This window comes from Apteryx mantelli, chromosome 1 (genome assembly GCF_036417845.1).
Source record: "Apteryx mantelli isolate bAptMan1 chromosome 1, bAptMan1.hap1, whole genome shotgun sequence".
NCBI classification, from domain to species: Eukaryota; Metazoa; Chordata; class Aves; order Apterygiformes; family Apterygidae; genus Apteryx; species Apteryx mantelli.
Window position 1 is genome coordinate 196,634,252 of NC_089978.1, and position 17,763 is coordinate 196,652,014.

The window sequence follows — 17,763 nt, forward strand, 5'->3', positions numbered from 1 at the left end:
AGTCTGTGCATGAAGGCTGCAAATGGGAATTCCGTTGTCAGTTAAATTATATCTTTTCTGAGTACTGGGCCATAAACTAATGGTTCGGGGTATTTTTTGAGGAGTCAGTGGAATCCATGTCACTGAGATCATAAGGCTTATTTTAATGACTGCAGATTTTAAAAAGTGAATGTCAAAGTGGAAGGAGAAAAAGCATTTTAAGATCAGTATTGAGTTAGCCAAATAATTTATTTTTTTCAGTGGCTTACCCTAAAGCAAAAGTAGTTATCAGAGAGCTAAAAGTCAATGAGTTAAAGTTAATCTTAAGAATATTTATGTTTCCAGTTCATTCTGCCTTTAGAGAAAATGTGTGCTTGATCCACATAATTTGGCTGCATTTACACATTTTCTAAAAGGCATTATATAAATACGTGTGATATACTGCTGACTATATGCAGCCAGCATGTGGATGAACATTTTTAAGCTCCTGAGAAGTTTGTAATTCTATATACAATGGTGTCATTGTACAATATATATGTGCATGTGTGCATTAAGTTTTACAGCCTACTAAAATTTAATCCCTATTCCTCTACTCAAAAATTTGCCAGCCAGAGGTCAGCTTTCTCCCAGAGTAAATTCCTGTGATTCCCACCAGATTTTTCCATTCTGTCCTCCTTTTGCTATTCAATGCTGCTTTTAATCAGACTCAGTCAATAATGAAATTGAACCTTGCTGGAGCAGGTAGTCTGTTTCCTTTGAAGGTGAGAGATCAGCATCAGCAGTGATTGTGTGAAGTAACCTTTAACTCAGTGAGTTTAATATTTTGCAGTTGAATGCAGATATTTATAAGTCTTTGTTGGGTGCTCTTTTAGGAGAACCTGAAGTTCCTGCAGTTTTTCATACTTTATCACCCCAAATACATACACTTTACTTTTTTCCCATCGGTTGCTGAGAATCCTTTAGAATCCTTGGAGTCAAACTTAATCTGAACTGGTTTGTATAGGATTTTTTTCATGAATTGGAATCAAACCTGGACTATTTATTTTTCTGATATCTTTGTTGGTCCTGAACTAAACTGACTAAATATTTATTTTCAGTCATTGACTTAGAATAACCTAAAACTTGACATCTTCTGTTGAGAACCCGTTGAGCACTTGATTTTTTCTAACCTGCCTAAGGAGAGCATTATCTATAATGTAATTCCTGGGAGAAGCCAGCATTATTTTTATGCCCTTTCTGTTGGGAACAGTTTGCTGTTATAGCCAACAACATGCTGTGAGGGCCAATCAGCCTGTCATCCTAATTCTGACTAGAAATGTATGCATTATGTATCTGTTGTGTTGCATGTGCTCAGGAATTGATTTAGTTAGGGGAGCAAATGGGCTAATAGGGCTTTTATCTGCCTGTCTTGTCCTTCCCCCCAGTAATCTCCATCTCTCCTTATAAAATTCTGCAGCTACTTATGTTCCCCACGCAGAGAAGCAACACATCTTCCCCCTTAGCTCCTCAGTACCCACTGCTAGATTTAGGAAATTAGAGAAAAGCTGCGTGCTAGTGTAGGAGGAATATCAGTGATGTCCAGGATCTGGCTGAGAAGCTTCACTTTCATAACCTTTGTACTATTCTGTGCGAGAAACACAGCTTTGGCGATCTTAGTGTTGGGGAAGCACGTACTCCCTCTCAACCTGTTGTGGCAATGAAATAGTGTGTGATCTGAGGATATGCATAATCTCTTTCTACACAGCAGTTCCGGGGCTCTTTTACCCTAGAGATTCATGGAATTGCAGTACAAATAGAAAATGTTCTATGGCATAAAAATACAGTGTGAGGTAATTAAAGATTGCAGCATAATGCAAATATCCAAAGGGCAGTGTTGAGGTTATATATGCAATCGTTACTTTGTAATTTCCTGGCAGTCAAAGTTTAATTTTATAACTTTAGTAATATATAGGGTTGTTGGTTTTTTTTTCCCTTTTGGAGTTTCAAACAGCTTTTTCAGAGGCAGAAGAAAGAGTTCTAGGTGTTGCAACCTTCAGCCCACATCTGTGCATGGGGCACATTTCTTTTAGTTAGTAAAGCTTGGGAAGGGAACTATTTTTTGGAATAAAACAAGAGGTAATAAGAACAGGAACAGCCAGAGCAACTTTCTACCTACTGGGCATTATCTTAAGAATTGCTTTAGCATAAATGTGTAAAATATATGTAAACTTTTTCATAGCTGCAAAGATTTTTTGAGGTGTTCTTCAAAAGCAGTTCTCCCCAACAAGCCTTTAACAACATGAAGGAAGCTATAAGCAAACTCCTACTGATAACTGAGGTCTTCAGTGAATCATCTGCCTCAGGACCAAACTCTTACAATCAGTAAGTACCTTGCAGTGGTCATTGCTATGCTTTTGTCAAGGTAGCTCCTTAGAAAAGAATCAATATATTGTAGAAGATACATGTCCTAAAATAACAAAAACCCCTCTATTTCATACTTCTTAATAGAATGAAGTGAGGATGTGTAGTATTTAGGGAGTAAAGCTCTTTAACATCTAGTGTTTCTGACATGAAAGGGTTATGATGAATACCTAGGACCGTATTATGTGTCCCAGTTAAGTGTTTCAGGCAGCACAAAGGAACAGAAATCACTCACAAGTGGGCTAGTACAAATATATACGCTGTATTTCACTTCAGTGAGTCCTCTGTCATCTGTCAACTGGTTAAAGTCAGAGTAGCCCCAGTCTGTTTTGATCTGGCTGGGGCAGGGAATCTGAACAACAGACAGTGGTGAAATACTTGGTAAAATGTACCTTATGAAATATACCTAGGCAGCAATGTTCACTTTTATGCGAGTGTTGAATCTTTGTGATCACTTCTATTAGGGTGTTCAAATTACTGTACATAGATCAATATTAATATGTACCATGTTTATTAATTAAAATTAATATTTGCTCTATATATGTTATATCACATCTCTGACATTTTTATGGTAAATAGCAAATATGTTACTATTTATTATGTCTTATAAAGTTTTATATATTTTATAAAGCTATTTAAGAACACAGCTATTTTAGTAGCAGTAATATAAAGCTCCTTATTTGGCTTATGCAAGTTGGGAATAAAGCTTACATTGTGGGTGAAGAGGGTAAAAAGGAAGTGAGGAGTGTAACAGGAGTAGAGCTAGTTTGACCTTAGTCCAAACTCCAATATTTGTTTACCAACAGGATGGGTGTCTCTTAAGTATGTAGCCCTGAGATTTGCTTAGAGTTTGTGGCCCAGGCCTTCAAACGTCCCCACAATTGCAGAACAGATCCTTGGGTTCAGTAAGACCAGAGAGTTTTGCTTGTTAGACATCTACTGCCCTCCAGATGTCTCCAAAGCATTTGTGGGACTTCATTCTCATCAAAAGGCCTTTCATCCTCTAGTGTGGTTCACCTCCCTCACTGCTTTAGAAGTCAACCATATAGTCTATAGCACTTTTTTCATCAGCCCATGACATGATTCTATCTCTACTTTAGGTTTCTGGTTTGTCCTAGAAATCTTATTTAGACTGTGTTGCTTGCTTTCTCTGGACATTTGTGTGTATTCTCAGTCATTGTAGCATATATTTCACAATAGTAACTAACCTCACTGAGTCTGATTCCTGTTATACTGTATTTCAGATGCAGCCAATGTTTTCAAATGCTAACCTTTGATATTGGATTCAACACCTCCATATACCCAGTAGTTCTCGAGGTAAGCAAATTCCACTACATTTCTTATGGATTTTTTTTGTCTGCAGGAGTGCCCTAGATGTTAAAAGTTTACTAAACAAAAGAAGAAGGATATTGCTTGACCCAAAAAACTTACACCAAAAAGAACACGGCAGAGAACCCTCTTTGACAGTTGCCCTCAAATCTCTGAGAAATGTCCAAATGCATTAATATTAATTATGCATGAAAGTGGAGAGTTACTGTGGGAGAAAGGTTGCTAATGGACAGAGTTGCTGCAATGAAGTTCACCACATTCAAATGCGCAAACCTTTCAGTTTTAGAGTTACAGGACTATCACCCCATTCACCCCATCTGAACATCAGCTAAACAATACTGATAGGAAGCATTGCATACTAGGAAAGTTAGGTATTAACTGTGCCAGAACACAGCTGAAGTGAGGAAGTTAAAATACCACAAATACCTTTTAATAAAAGTTAAAGGTCTCCACGAATGGGGTTGTACTTCTTCAGTCCATGACCTGCTTTGACCTCCACTGTGCTGCTTTCTTTCTGGACTGTTCTTGAAACCCTCTAAACCAGAGAGAGGGCAACTGTGGCATAAACTCACTGTGCCGTGTTTGTACCACTCCTGTCTCAGGAATAGCCCAGTGAGCCACAACAGTTGTACTGCTTTCCAGCTGCTTTTTATTAGTCTTTATTTATACATAATAAATGTATAATAAAATATGCATATAATATCTTTATCCACATTTATCATACACAAAAAGCTAAAAAGGTTATGCGTAAATATATCCAGCGAAATTACAGGAGACGACTTTTTAAAGTAATCTTCAGTTAAAATCTGTTCAAGTTACTAATAACAACAGTGAAGTCATTCTCTTCAATGCTTCACAAAACCAAGGCCTTTTAAATGCACAGGAGAAATGGACTCAGGAACCATGAAGATGATATCCTTAATTAGTCTAGAAAGGTGTTTTTAGCTAGTATAAGAAATATGACATCTCATCTCAATTTTGGAGTGTTTATGAAAATTAAGTGTAGATTCTAAATAAATTCTTTTCTTCCATGAGTTGCTTAAAACTATAAACATAAAACAGAATCTTTTGGTAGAACTATCATATTTACCTGCCTGCACAGTTGTCTCAACCATCAGTCATAATACATAAATTTCCAGTAAATCAGTAGTGTTCAATAGTTTCCTATGAAATAATAAATAATTAATAAATTAATAGTTGTTATTTACTAAGCATTAATGGACATTTTACTTTGAATAGTATCCCCTAGAAGCTGAAGTATGAGTACATCCCATACAGCTTAAAGTTGCATTTATGTTTATGCTAAAATAATAATTTATTCATATTTTATAAATATGAGTTTGTTCTTTGTGTTTAAATATTGTAAAAATTATATCTTCATCAGTAATAGTTCCTAAATACCTGAGTTTTGTAAGGGATATGTTAATATTTGAGTTGACATTTTAATTTTTTCATTAATTTTCAAATCAAACACACTTAAGAATAGCTACTTTAAATGAGAATGCAGTATTGTACTCTATCCACTGGAGGTCAGCAAACATTATGGTGTGTAGTTATAGAAAATGTGGTTATGCATTTGCTATGTTATAATCCTATCTTATTTGTGTTATTATGACCTTTTTGTTTAAATACTTCCAATTTGGCATATATAGTTATGGACAGACTGGACTTGATATATATACTCTAAATTCCTACATTGTTTTCCATTAGGTGCATGATAACTTTGTTTTTCAAGATGAAGATGAGTCAAATATTCAGGACCAAACTTTCAAACAATTTCTTTTTGAGGATACTTTTAAAATTCTCCTATCTAATGAAACCTCAACTTCCAGTTTCATAGAAGCTTTACAAAATATATATGGATCAACTACAAGCAAGGTAGTTAATTGCACCTTTTTCTTATTATTAATTATTTAAAAATATTTCATTCCAAATTGTATTTCATTATGAAATTACTGGTGCCAACTTACAGAATGAAATATTTATTTAATCACAATACTTTTTTTTGAATTCTGGGAAAATCATGAGAAAAATTATAATTATATTGGCCAGTGGAATTTTCCTAAGCAAAAATTTCACTTTCAAAGTATGCCGATCCCCAAACTACAGTACTTTAAAGCTGTATGTAAAGCTTTAACAAAACCATTTCCCTGCCTGGATAATTTATTTCTGAAATGGTGTATTTTACTATACAGGTTTGTGTGTTTTTGTAAACCTAGAATAGATTAACTGAAACAAATAGATACACAAGCATTAGAATTAAATTTGGTTTCTTACAACATTGTATCTTGTTTTGAATGCAAGATCCAATTACGGAATCACAGAATGGTTGAGGTTGGAAGATCTGGAGATCATCTAGTCCAACCCCCCTGCTCAAGCAGGGTCACCTAGAGCACGTTGCACAGGATTGCCTTCAGGCGGGTTTTGAATATCTCCAGAGAAGGAGACTCCACAACCTCTCTGGGCAACCTGTTCCAGTGCTCTGTCACCCTCACACTGAAGAAGTTTTTTCTCATGTTTAGATGGAACTGCCTGTGTTTCAGTTTGTGCCTGTTGCCTCGCGTCCTGTCACTGGGCACCACTGAAAAGAGTCTGGCTCCATCCTCTTGACACCCTCCCTTCAGATATTTGTACACATTAATAAGATCCCCTCTCAGCCTTCTCTTCTCCAGGCTAAACAGGCCCAGCTCTCTCAGTCTTTCCTCATAAGAGAGATGCTCCAGTCCCCTAATCATCTTTGTAGCCCTTCGCTGGACTTGCTCCAGTACTGCCACATCCCTCTTGTACTGGGGAGCCCAGAACTGGATGCAGTACTCCGGATGTGGCCTCACTAGGGCTGAGTAGAGGGGGAGGATCACCTCCCTCGACCTGCTGGTAACACTCTTCCTGATGCACCCCAGGATACCATTGGCCTTCTTGGCCACAAGGGCACATTGCTGCCTCATACTTAACTTGGTGTCCACCAGCACTCCCAGGTCCTTCTCCGCAGAGCTGCTTTCCAGCAGGTGAACCCCCCAACCTGTACTGGTGCATGGGGTTACTCCTCCCCAGGTGCAGGACCCTGCACTTCCCTTTGTTGAACTTCATGAGGTTCCTCTCTGCCCACCTCTCCAGCCTGTCCAAGTCTCTCTGAATGGCAGCACAGCCCTCTGGCGTATCAGCCACTCCTCCCAGTTTTGTACCGTAGGCAAACTTGCTGAGGGTGCACTCTGTCCCTTCATCCAGGTCATTGATGAAGAAGTTGAACAAGACTGGACCCAGTACTGACCCCTGGGGGACACCGCTAGCTACAGGCCTCCAACTAGACTCTGCAGTGCTGATCACGACTCTCTGAGCTCTGCCATTCAGCCAGTTCTCAATCCACCTCACTGTCCACTCATCTAAACCACACTTCCTGAGCTTGTCTATGAGGATGTTATGGGAGACAGTGTTGAAAACCTTGCTGAAGTCAAGGCAGACAACATCCACTGTTCTCCCCTCATCTACCCAGGCAGTCATTCCATCCTAGAAGGCTATCAGATTGGTTAAGCATGATTTCCCCTTGGTGAAGCCATGCTGACTACTCCTGATCACCTTCTTGTCCTCCACATGCTTGGAGATGGCCTCCAGGATGAGCTGCTCCATCACTTTTCCAGGGATGGAGGTGAGGCTGACTGGCCTGTAGTTCCCTGGGTCCTCCTTCTTGCCCTTTTTGAAGACTGGGGTGACATTGGCTTTCTTCCAGTCTTCAGGCACCTCTCCTGTTCTCCATGACCTTTCAAAGATGATGGAGAGTGGCTTAGCAATAACATCTGTCAGCTCCCTCAGCACTCGTGGGTGCATCCCATCAGGGCCCATGGATTTGTGGGTGTCAAGTTTGCCTAAATGATCTCTAACCCGATCCTCCTCGACCAAGGGAAAGTCTTCCTTCCTCCAGACTTTCTCTCTTGCCTCCAGGGTCTGGGGTTCCTGAGGGCTGGCCTGAGCAGTAAAGACTGAAGCAAAGAAGGCATTCAGTAACTCTGCCTTCTCTGCATCCTTCGTCACCAGGGCACCCACCCCATTCAGCAAAGGGCCCACATTTTCCCTAGTCTTCCTCTTGCTACTGATGTATTTGAAGAAGCCCTTCTTGTTGTCCTTGACATCTCTCGCCAGATTTAATTCCAAACGGGCCTTAGCCTTCCTCGTTGCATCCCTGCATACTCTGACAGTGTTTCTATATTCCTCCTAAGTGGCCTGTCCCCCTTTCCACTTTCTGTATACTTCCTTCTTCTGGTTGAGTTTTGTCAGGAGCTCCTTGCTCATCCATGCAGGTCTCCTGCCCCCTTTGCTTGACTTCCTACTCACAGGGATGCACCGCTCTTGAGCCTGGAGGAAGTGATGTTTGAATATTAACCAGCTCACTTGAATGCCCCTTCCTTCTAGGGCCCTAAGCCATGGGATTCCTCCAAGTAGGTCCCTGAAGAGGCCAAAGTTTGCTCTCCTGAAGTCCAGGGCTGCGATCGTACTTATTGCCCTGCCTCCTCCTCGCAGGATCCTGAACTCCACCATCTCATGGTCACTGCAGCCTAGGCTGCCCCCAACCTTCACATCTTCAACCAGTCCTTCTTTGTTTGTTAGTACAAGTTTTGTTACAAGTTTTTCCCATTTATAGGATCCTTATAATGTCTGCATTACTTGTGAAATCTGTTTCTGGCAAGCTGGGAGCTCTCTTAGCAGCCTTTCTCTCAATCTGGGCACTGGTAGGGGGCATTTCTAAAGAGCCTCCTGTTTTCAGTGCTTATAGAGATAAAATTATCTGTGAGACCACTACCTGTCTGTCAAATAAAACAGGCTCATGGGTTCTAAATTTACAGCAGGATAAAGTGGGAAGCCACAGATATATACACAGATACAATATGATCAGCTAAGTCTTGTTTCCTTAGAATACCAGACTACATTTCAAACTGTCCATTTCACTTTCTATATTTCGTACACTCTCTTCCCCTGGTAATTCTAACATGTCAGGTTCTTTTCTACACAAAACTAATGCAAAGTCTACTTTACTGTAGACTGTGAAATGGGAAGACCTATGAAGGAGTTCATTTGTTATGAATTTGAACAAGGTTAGACCAAATTGAGAGGTGCTGTAGCTTGTCCCTTTGACCACCAAAGGGAGTGGGGCTAATGAAAGCACATTGCTTTCTAAGTGTTTTCATGAGCAAATGTTGCCCTTTCCTTCATAGGATGGAACCTACCAGAAAGAAGATGAACAATGTTTATCTTTAGAAGAAATAAATGCAATTAATAGTTTTGTAAAAGAGCTGAAGAATCTTGGACAATTTGAGCTGGTAAAGTAAATGATTTTGTTAAATTTCATACATATTTAATGCAAATCTGTTAACATTTCTCCTTGATTGCCTTTCTCTGCTGTCGCTGGGACATGCATCAAGCTGGATGGACAGGGACGCTGGGAGGTGGAGGCTCTGCTAGTTTTATTTTGGAGTGTTTATGAAAATAGAAGTAAAAGAGATGAAGAAATAAAATAGAGAATTGGAATTGAGGATACATCAGAAAGGACAGCTAAAGCTGAAAGGGAGAGTAGAAGACAGAAGAAAGAAAAAGAAGGAAAATTATGAAAACAAGCATTTAATGAGTTGGTGAGAGAGAAGAATGACAGTGAAGCAAAGCAGGTGTAAGTGGAAGGACTGAAGAGAATTCACTATTGAGATCACGACCAGAGAAAAGAATGGTATAAATGAAAAGGCGGCAAAGAAGCAGACAGAATATGTTATATGCCTTTTCCTTCACACTTTAAGTGAGTTCATTTCTGGAGAAGAATGAAGATTGAGGAATAAAAGCCAGTGCCCATGAATAGACACTGCAGTTAATGAGTGAAATTGCTGTGAATTGAGGAGTACTGGGAAAAAGAAAGATCAGCAACTGGTTCTGTTGTTCAGAAAGTCTTGATGTTATCAGGATTTCTTCTAGGCCTCCTGGAATGAGCATCAAGTTTGGAGATTGATGAGTAAATCTGTGAAGGGGGCTAGAAGGGCAAAGAAGTAACTGGAAGACAGGAGAACAGTGTGCAGGGGCAGGGCATCTAGGCCAGTGGGAGATCATGGGAGCAGGGAGCTCTAAAGAACTCTTGGTTGTCACAGATAAGTGCAAATATAAAAGGTGCTGGCTGCAGAGAAAAACATGCTGATATTAAGGGTCAGAAAGGAAGGACTGGGTTTGTAGTGTCTGTAGAGATACTTTTTTTAGAGCGAAATAGTTGTCTAGGTCTGAAAATCGAGAGGCTTTGGAAGGAAAAGAGGTCAGACTGCCACCTAAGTACCAATAAGCCTGATTTGCAAGGATAGGCAAGACAGTTATTTTCTAGATGTGTGGAAAGAACATTAATATAAGCATGTAGCATATAGATGCATAATAATATTTCTATATGCTACAGGCACTTGCTTCTTATCCTTTCTCATTTATTTGGAAAAAAAATATTAGCACTCACAGTCCTTAATCAATGTCTCTCTTCTCAGCTCTTCCCATCTGCTGCACCCAAAATCCAAACTTTGCTGCACGACCTTTATCGCATGGTAGACCCAATGAGGCGTCTTGGTTCAGTCTTGACTGTACATTGGTTGCTTTCCAGTTTACTTGAAAAGTTCCAGTTCATGACAAAAGAGTCACATACAAATCTTGCAGAATGGTAAGATGGCTATTATATAATATGCATATTTTCTCAACAGATATAAATTGGAATAGCTCCAGTGAGTGCCATGAAACTTAATCCTTTGGTAGAGGTAGACGGATTTACAGCACTTAGAATGAAGGTCCATCATCCCACTGCCAGCCATTCTGCCATTAAGGTTCCAGCTAGATTTCCACAGAGGATACAGTTTTGCCCCTTTGTTTCTCTAACACAGAATATTCTGGGTTAGAAAATTAATTGCAGCTACAGTAAAAACATTTCTAAGAAATACAAAGTGAATTAGGTAGGTTGTTTCTGAATAACTGTAATTAGGAGTGTTTAGCAGACAAATTTTACCAGGTGATTTTTTCCTAACAAAATTAGGAGTGTTTACCAGAATTAAGACTGTCTTTTAATTTATTCACCAATTAAAGGCAAAACTATGAACAAAGAAGCTAAAATTTCAGGTGAAGATTTTTCTAAAAGAGATTAATATTTTTGAGTTGCTCTAAACTGTCCATGTCCAACAAGAGACAATTCAAAGGGCACCCATACTCTAAAAGAACCTCATTTTAGCTCTATTTTAAAACTGAAAAATATTGTAATGACAAGCTGGATCTATTGATCTTCTGGCAAGAGATTTTAACTTTCATAAGGAGGGAGGGAGGAAGAAAAGAAGGGAGGAAGAATAAGAGGGAGGAAAGGAAGGAGTTAGGAGTGAAGGGAGGGAGGGAAAAAGGTTGTGGTATACTATATATTTAGAATGATATTTGAAAAAAATTGTTTTCTATACTAATTATTTCCTGGCTAAAGACATTTCATGCATATGTATGCCATACTTCTTTTCTGGATGCAGGCATACATTATATTCTTTAGGCAAACAAGGGCTCAGGAACAGTGGCACATTAGAAAATATGTGTGCTCCATTCCACTGAGTCTCAAGTTAGATGTGCAAACAAAATTATTGTGTCTGTTTTGCTTGAAGAATGCTATAGTCAATACATAAGGTGACTGTAAGACTTCTTTAGTTTTAATTTCATTTCTCAATGAATTTGGGTGTAGCTGTCAGCAAGTCAGTCGTCTGTATCTTTGTTTGCCTAGCTATAAAGTGGAGATTATACTTTCCCATTGCACTTGGTAACTGTTTATTACTGTTTTGAAAATACACAGTTCCATGAATGTGTGAAGTATTATTGTTGTTACTGCTGACCACTCCATGAAAAGTAACTCTAAGACGCAGCTGCTTGCATTCATGAATAAGCTCTTGCCCTTTTGCCAAAATATTTAGCTTTGCATATCAAAGCATACCAACCTTTAGCAGCTTTCTGTTCTAATCTAAGCTATGCCACTCACTCACTTTGAGCAAGCCCCTTGGCTTCATTTTTTTCTTCAAGTTGAACATAACTGTATGTGTATAAATATGTAAAAGTGCCATGACCCTACTGCAGGGCATAGGCCAATCTTCTAGTTTGCATTGTATTTTTCTGCAATGGCTAAGCTAATAAAGCCCTTCTGTTCATGTGTTTTGACATCACTAAATCACAAGCTCCCTCCCTGATAGTTACATGTGTGTGATGATGATGCTTGTGTCAGATATGCATGTAATTATACATAATTGCAAGGAAGAAAGAGGTGAGTAAAGCTTGCTCCCTGAATAACTCCAGTAAGCATTGTCTTTGAGCTTTGATTAGTCTGTCTTGAGATTCACAGCGTAGATGAGTTTGCATACCAGGACATTTTACCTGAATTTCTTCAGTTTAAGGCTAAGTTGTTTGGCTGTTTTTTTTAACTGCTCTTATTTCATTGACTATGCAAAATTGGTATTTCCATTTACAAAATCTGGTGATTTGCATAGCTGACTGTCCAACCAAACAAGCATGGATACTTGTGGCAAAAACAATGACTTTTGACTTAGGTTTTGTACATTTATACAATTCACTGATCATGAATCCATAGGATGGAGGCACGATTTAAAGAAGTTTCCTGGCCTGCCTTTCTCAGCCTATTTATTTCATCTACATTACTAATATTGAAACCTTCAATGACTTTAGTGAACTCTCTGAATTCCTTCCACAGGAGAAGCAAGAAGAGTTCTAGAAACTCATCCCAAACTATAATGAAATGGTTAAAGCCCAGGTGAGAATAACTGTCTCATAGGTATTGATGTGACAAAGTTCCTTGAAAGTGATGAGGAGGTATTGCCTAATATGTACACTGAAATCAATTTTATGTTGTTTGTGCACTGTTTTTGAACTCTATGTAGTTTCAACTTGTGATATGACTAAGAGGGATATGATTACTGTCTGTCAGAATATGGGCTATGAAGTACCTACAAACAAGCACATACAAACAAGTATGTTTGACTGTGTCAGGCAGGGGAGTAGCTTGAGAGAGTCAGAGTTGCGAGGAAGACTAACCCTTCTGTATTTGCATAAGAAACAAGCCCAAGCAGGTCAATAAAGCTGTAAATGCTTTTACAAGATCAACTGATATATGTGGGGAAAAAAAAATTGTGAACTTCCAGTACACAAGCCCTCCTTTAGATCTAAATAGAAGCAGCAGCCCTCAAACTGAATTTAGACTAAGAATAATTGCTTGGATTTTAACTTGGTCATGCTCATCACATGGACAGTTTGAGAAACAAGTATGATTGGGTCTATGGGGAGGAAGAGGATGACAGCAAGGAAATCTGAGATAAGATCACTAATCTGCAAAAGCAAAGAGAGAGAGAGAGAGCTGGTAGTAAGTGCCAGGAAACGAATCCCACTCTTCAGTCTGCAATTTTGTAGTTGTCCTTTGAGGATCAGCACAAGATACTTCATTCAAGTGAACCAAATGCCCTCGTGGAAACTCTGTGTCTGAAATCAAATAAACAGTCTGCATCACATAGAATTTACACTGACAGCTGATAAAAAGAAAAAATCACTAGTGATTGTATCTCACAAAATGACGTCCTGTGGCCACCCACAACTAACATATCTATCAGATGCCCCAAATATGTCTGTTTTTTTTCCTATTGATATGATTTGATCTTATGAAAGATATTATCTATTTCTACACATCTTTCACGGCTTACGTCTTTAGACCATCAGGGCTACATTAATATTGCTGCTGACAGTCCTTTAGCTTTCTCTTTAGTTGAATCACAGAGAGTCCTAAAGGACAGGTTCACTCTCAATAGACTGTGTGGCACACAATATGGATCTCTCAAAAGGTGAATTCACAAACATGCACCCACCCAGAGTACCTGTCATACAGTGAAGTTCATTAGAACTAATTGCAAAGTGTGTAGGCAATGCGCTCCTCTACACTTGATAGCTCCTATAAAATACTGGCTAAGGTAAAATGAGGGGCCACTCACAGGTGAATGTTCCTTGAATAACAACATCTGGAGGAAAGGGTTCTGCAGAGTCAGGGATCTCAGCCACCTCTGCCTGAGGAAGAGCTTTGTAACTGAATCATTCCTCAGTCCTGCTGACTGAAAGGAACTTGGAGAAAAGAAAACTTGATGGTGCTAACAATTAAAAAGCTAAGTTTTCAGTAGAAATGAATACATTCATTTGATTATCTTTCTATAATACTATTTCTAAATATTACATTTTGATACCCTGATATAATTAGGTAGATTGCTGATGACGAGCACAATCTCTTTGCAGAGTTGACATACACAGGTCACACAGTTCGTTTGGGAGCTGGGGTCCTTGCAGTGGTGGTGGCTACCACACTCCTGTGGTGTCCTTCAGCTAAAACAAAGTTTGGAGTTTTCTAGAGTTAACACAACTTTTCACCTTACAGAAGAGTTTGGGACTGGGCACTATGAAAAGGAGCACCAGAAAGAAAAATTAGATTTGACAGTTATGTTGTTGGCCATTAACTCCTTGGCAAGCAGAAAGAGGGATGACAAATGACTTATAACTTGGAAAACAAACTCTCTAGTAGTTTGGTAAGCACCTCCTTTGAAGAAGATCATGAATGTGCATGAAATTAGGGCGGTGTCCAGATAGTGCAAGCTCAGAACTTCATGTTCATGCACACACAGACACACACTGATCTGCCAAGAGCCAGCTGCTTCTTTGCTATCTTGGTAAGACAACCCAGAAAATCGCTGTTTTAGTATAAGACAGTTTACATTTTACCATGATTTACTTTAATATTCCTTTCAGCAGTTCCTACTGAAACATTAGTGATGGCTGATTGCGTAGAACAATATTGCCATCTCCCTCTCCTGTTGCAGAGAGTGACCTTGTGTCTTTCAAAATCCTACCTGGATGGACAGCAGGCATCTGGCAGGAAGCTGCTTTATGAGGACTTCCACAGGAAACACTGGGAAGAAACCTGTGAAATGTTAGTAAGAAATGCTACTGAACCTCTGAAAAGGTCTTATCAGCCAGAGGTCCAGTATATGGATTGGAGAGAAGCCTTCCTTATTCTATGCTCCCAAAATGCTTTTTGATTAAATATAAGAAAAATCTGGTGATTTAGCAAACTGGGAGTCATGAACATGTGAATGAATAGTTGAAATTGGCTGCTGCTTCTTTTTTCACTGAGAATACATATTCTGGATATACATTCTTTATTGTATACACTTAGGATATGTAGTCTGGATGGTAATCACATGATTTGTTTTGAATTAGTAAACACACGGAAATATGTAGGTGAAATAATATATATGGCTGGTTTGTTCCTTTATATAAAGTCATGCTAACCTCTGTACAGGTATTCACCATGACACAGGCCTTCATTTATCTTTATAAATTTTTTAACAAAGTCTAACTTTAACCTCAAATACGTATAAAAAAGAAACATACAAACAGGTAAGAGATAGGATTTGGATTATTTTATTTTTGGCTATATTGGTTGTCACTTTTCCCACAGTTCAACTGTTTTTTGAAATTAAATTCTTCTTTTCTTTTTTTTTTTGTTATATCCTACTGTTTATTACAGAACGTATGGTTTCTGTCACATTCATTCAGGAAATACTAATGCTGGGAACAGGAATCCAGAAGGTTCATCTTTCCATGGAGAATATTAAAATACCATGTATCATGGGTTGCCAAATAGAAATTTTTGAAAAAATTTCCATGGATTCTGTTCCTTTCATTTATGTAGAATATGTCTGCTGTTGAATTGGCAGGAGTTCTTCTCCAGAATATGAGAGTATTAAGCGGAGTGCTCCTTTTGACTTAAGGAAGAATCAGGAAGGTAAGGGATCAGAGTGAGACTGTTTATATACTATATGTGTTTCCCGTTTTTACTATTTCTGCTAACATATATCCTTTAGATTACATTATTTTTCTAATTTTTGCATTCCATCTTGAAGATCTTGGCTTTTTACTACATGTAATGACCAATTTCTTCCTTCTTTGTGTAAGTTGTTCTGCTGAGCTCAAGAGCAGTATTCATGATCCTAAAGTAAGGAACTTACATTGAAAAGAATAGAAGCACACTGTATTTTTTATAATTACACAGTGAGAACTCCTTATTCTATAGGATGGTGAGTCAGGCATAGAGCAGAAAATTATTAATTGTTTGTGTTTATCTTTTAGCATTGCATTATTCCAGCAATACTAGAGAAAGACAATGCAGTTATGGTAAGTAAAGGTCTTTCTAGACCATCAAGGGGAAAGAGGAGAGATTACTTTAACAAATTTTCTGGTTTTTTTTCTGAATAAGTTTTTAGTGACTGGATTGCCTGTGGGCTGTTACCAAAAAAAAGGATTTTTAAGTAGCAAGAATGTTTGCGAATCACTCCATAGTAAGACTATTATGTGAAGTAACCCTCAAGCACAAAAGTTAGACATTGTGATGTGTGCGTATTGATTCCTTGCTTCACTTCAGTAGACTTTTTCCCAGTTGATTTTCCAAGAACTTAGCATATATTTGTTTTTATGGAATAGCCTTTAAACTTGACTTGCATGAAGCCCTGCATTGGGCCAGAGTCTTCAGCTCCAAAATGGAGTTTTAAAGAGGTGCTTAAGAGATGAAGAGGTTTTTTTTCTAAATGTCTGTTTGCATGCCTTATGTTAAAGTAGTGCTGCTGTCTTTAGTGGAAACAGTGCTTTTTGCTGCCTTCCTCATTGATAACAAGGAGTCACTGTACAGAGGTGCATTAATTGCTGTGTAGAGGAAAGGCTCTTCTACCCATTTAGCCTCATTTCCTCTCTGTTACTGAACTTAGAGTTCCTCCAGGAACTCCTCTGTGTCAGTGAGAGGCCATAAATGTTCCTGGGTTGGCTGACTGACATCACGGTTCTGATTGTATACTATTTTATTTTGAAAATTCCTCAGCTAGCTTCATTCTTAAGCTAATAGTGAGGCAAGTGAAAGCTTCTAGGTAAGGCATACAGGATCTGGGGAACTGGTTGTACTCATAGGTTAATACTAACAAGTATTAATTTTCTATCTGTCAACTTGTGAGCAAGTGATTCCCCTGCAAATCTAGCCCAAATTCTGCTCTTATGCTGGAATAATTTCCTTTATATTTTAATCTATGCAAGGGAGTACTGAAAATGCCCCTGTTCTGTTTCTCTAGGCTCATATTCACTCAGATAGAAAAGGCCCACACAGAACTGCATGCATGTTGACCCTTTGACCTTTATGACCCTTTTAAACCACATTTTAAGCCACAAGATTCGTTCAGATATTTTATTGAAAGAGTTTCCTGTCTGGAGTATTTTCTGAAGGACCCAGTTTTAAACACATACTAGAGAAAGTAGTATATGTAAAAAGTAAATTTTGAATATGTAATTGTACAGTAAATCTGATTCCAGTAGGCTGGATTAAAATATTTGTCATAAGTGAGTTGCCAGCAAATAATTATTCTCAGGAGTCATTTGGCAAACACTACAAAATAAAGGGTACATTTGAGCAAATAGGATCTGATTGTGGAGACTTCATACAGAGGGAAGTAGCTGGAATTTGTTGAATTAGGAATTTTAATAAATCATTCTTCCAGCTGTACTACAAATGACCCCATGGGTCTAGCTATCTCCATGTGACTTGTTCTTATGAGCAGCAAGAACATGTCTAACATATTTTGATTTTTCTTGGCAATTACACATGTACATAAACGCTGTGCACAGGCTGGTACCTAAGTAGGTTATGAATTTTGTCCTTACTCTTCTTTAAGTTTCAGTTAACCAGATGAAGACAGGATTTCCCAGACCTAATCCTTGCATTTTCAAAGGCTTACTCAGACTTTGAGTTTTGTACTCTGACTACAGTCATGGGCACTGAACAATTAAAATCCCTCCAGGGTCTGAAAATTTCTCTCAAGTGCCAATACAGTCTCCATTAAGATCTTGCAACAGGAGTATTAGTTTTAGGGTGACTGGGCATTTACAAATCTTGCCACTGTACATATTATTAATCTGCCAGAAGTTGCATGTTTCTTATAAATGTTCATACAT

At 38.5% G+C, this 17,763-nt stretch overlaps 1 protein-coding gene across 1 annotated transcript in view; it reads left to right on the forward strand.

The window, feature by feature from the left end:
- Positions 1-17,763, forward strand: part of CPED1 (cadherin like and PC-esterase domain containing 1) — a 156,702-nt gene that overhangs the window by 59,493 nt on the left and 79,446 nt on the right. The window contains exons 7-14 of the mRNA XM_013956493.2: positions 2,198-2,340; positions 3,624-3,696; positions 5,419-5,586; positions 8,913-9,017; positions 10,203-10,372; positions 12,431-12,490; positions 15,489-15,556; positions 15,901-15,945. Of these exons, the coding sequence (XP_013811947.2) occupies positions 2,198-2,340; positions 3,624-3,696; positions 5,419-5,586; positions 8,913-9,017; positions 10,203-10,372; positions 12,431-12,490; positions 15,489-15,556; positions 15,901-15,945 (832 nt within the window). The remainder of the gene's footprint in view (positions 1-2,197; positions 2,341-3,623; positions 3,697-5,418; positions 5,587-8,912; positions 9,018-10,202; positions 10,373-12,430; positions 12,491-15,488; positions 15,557-15,900; positions 15,946-17,763) is intronic.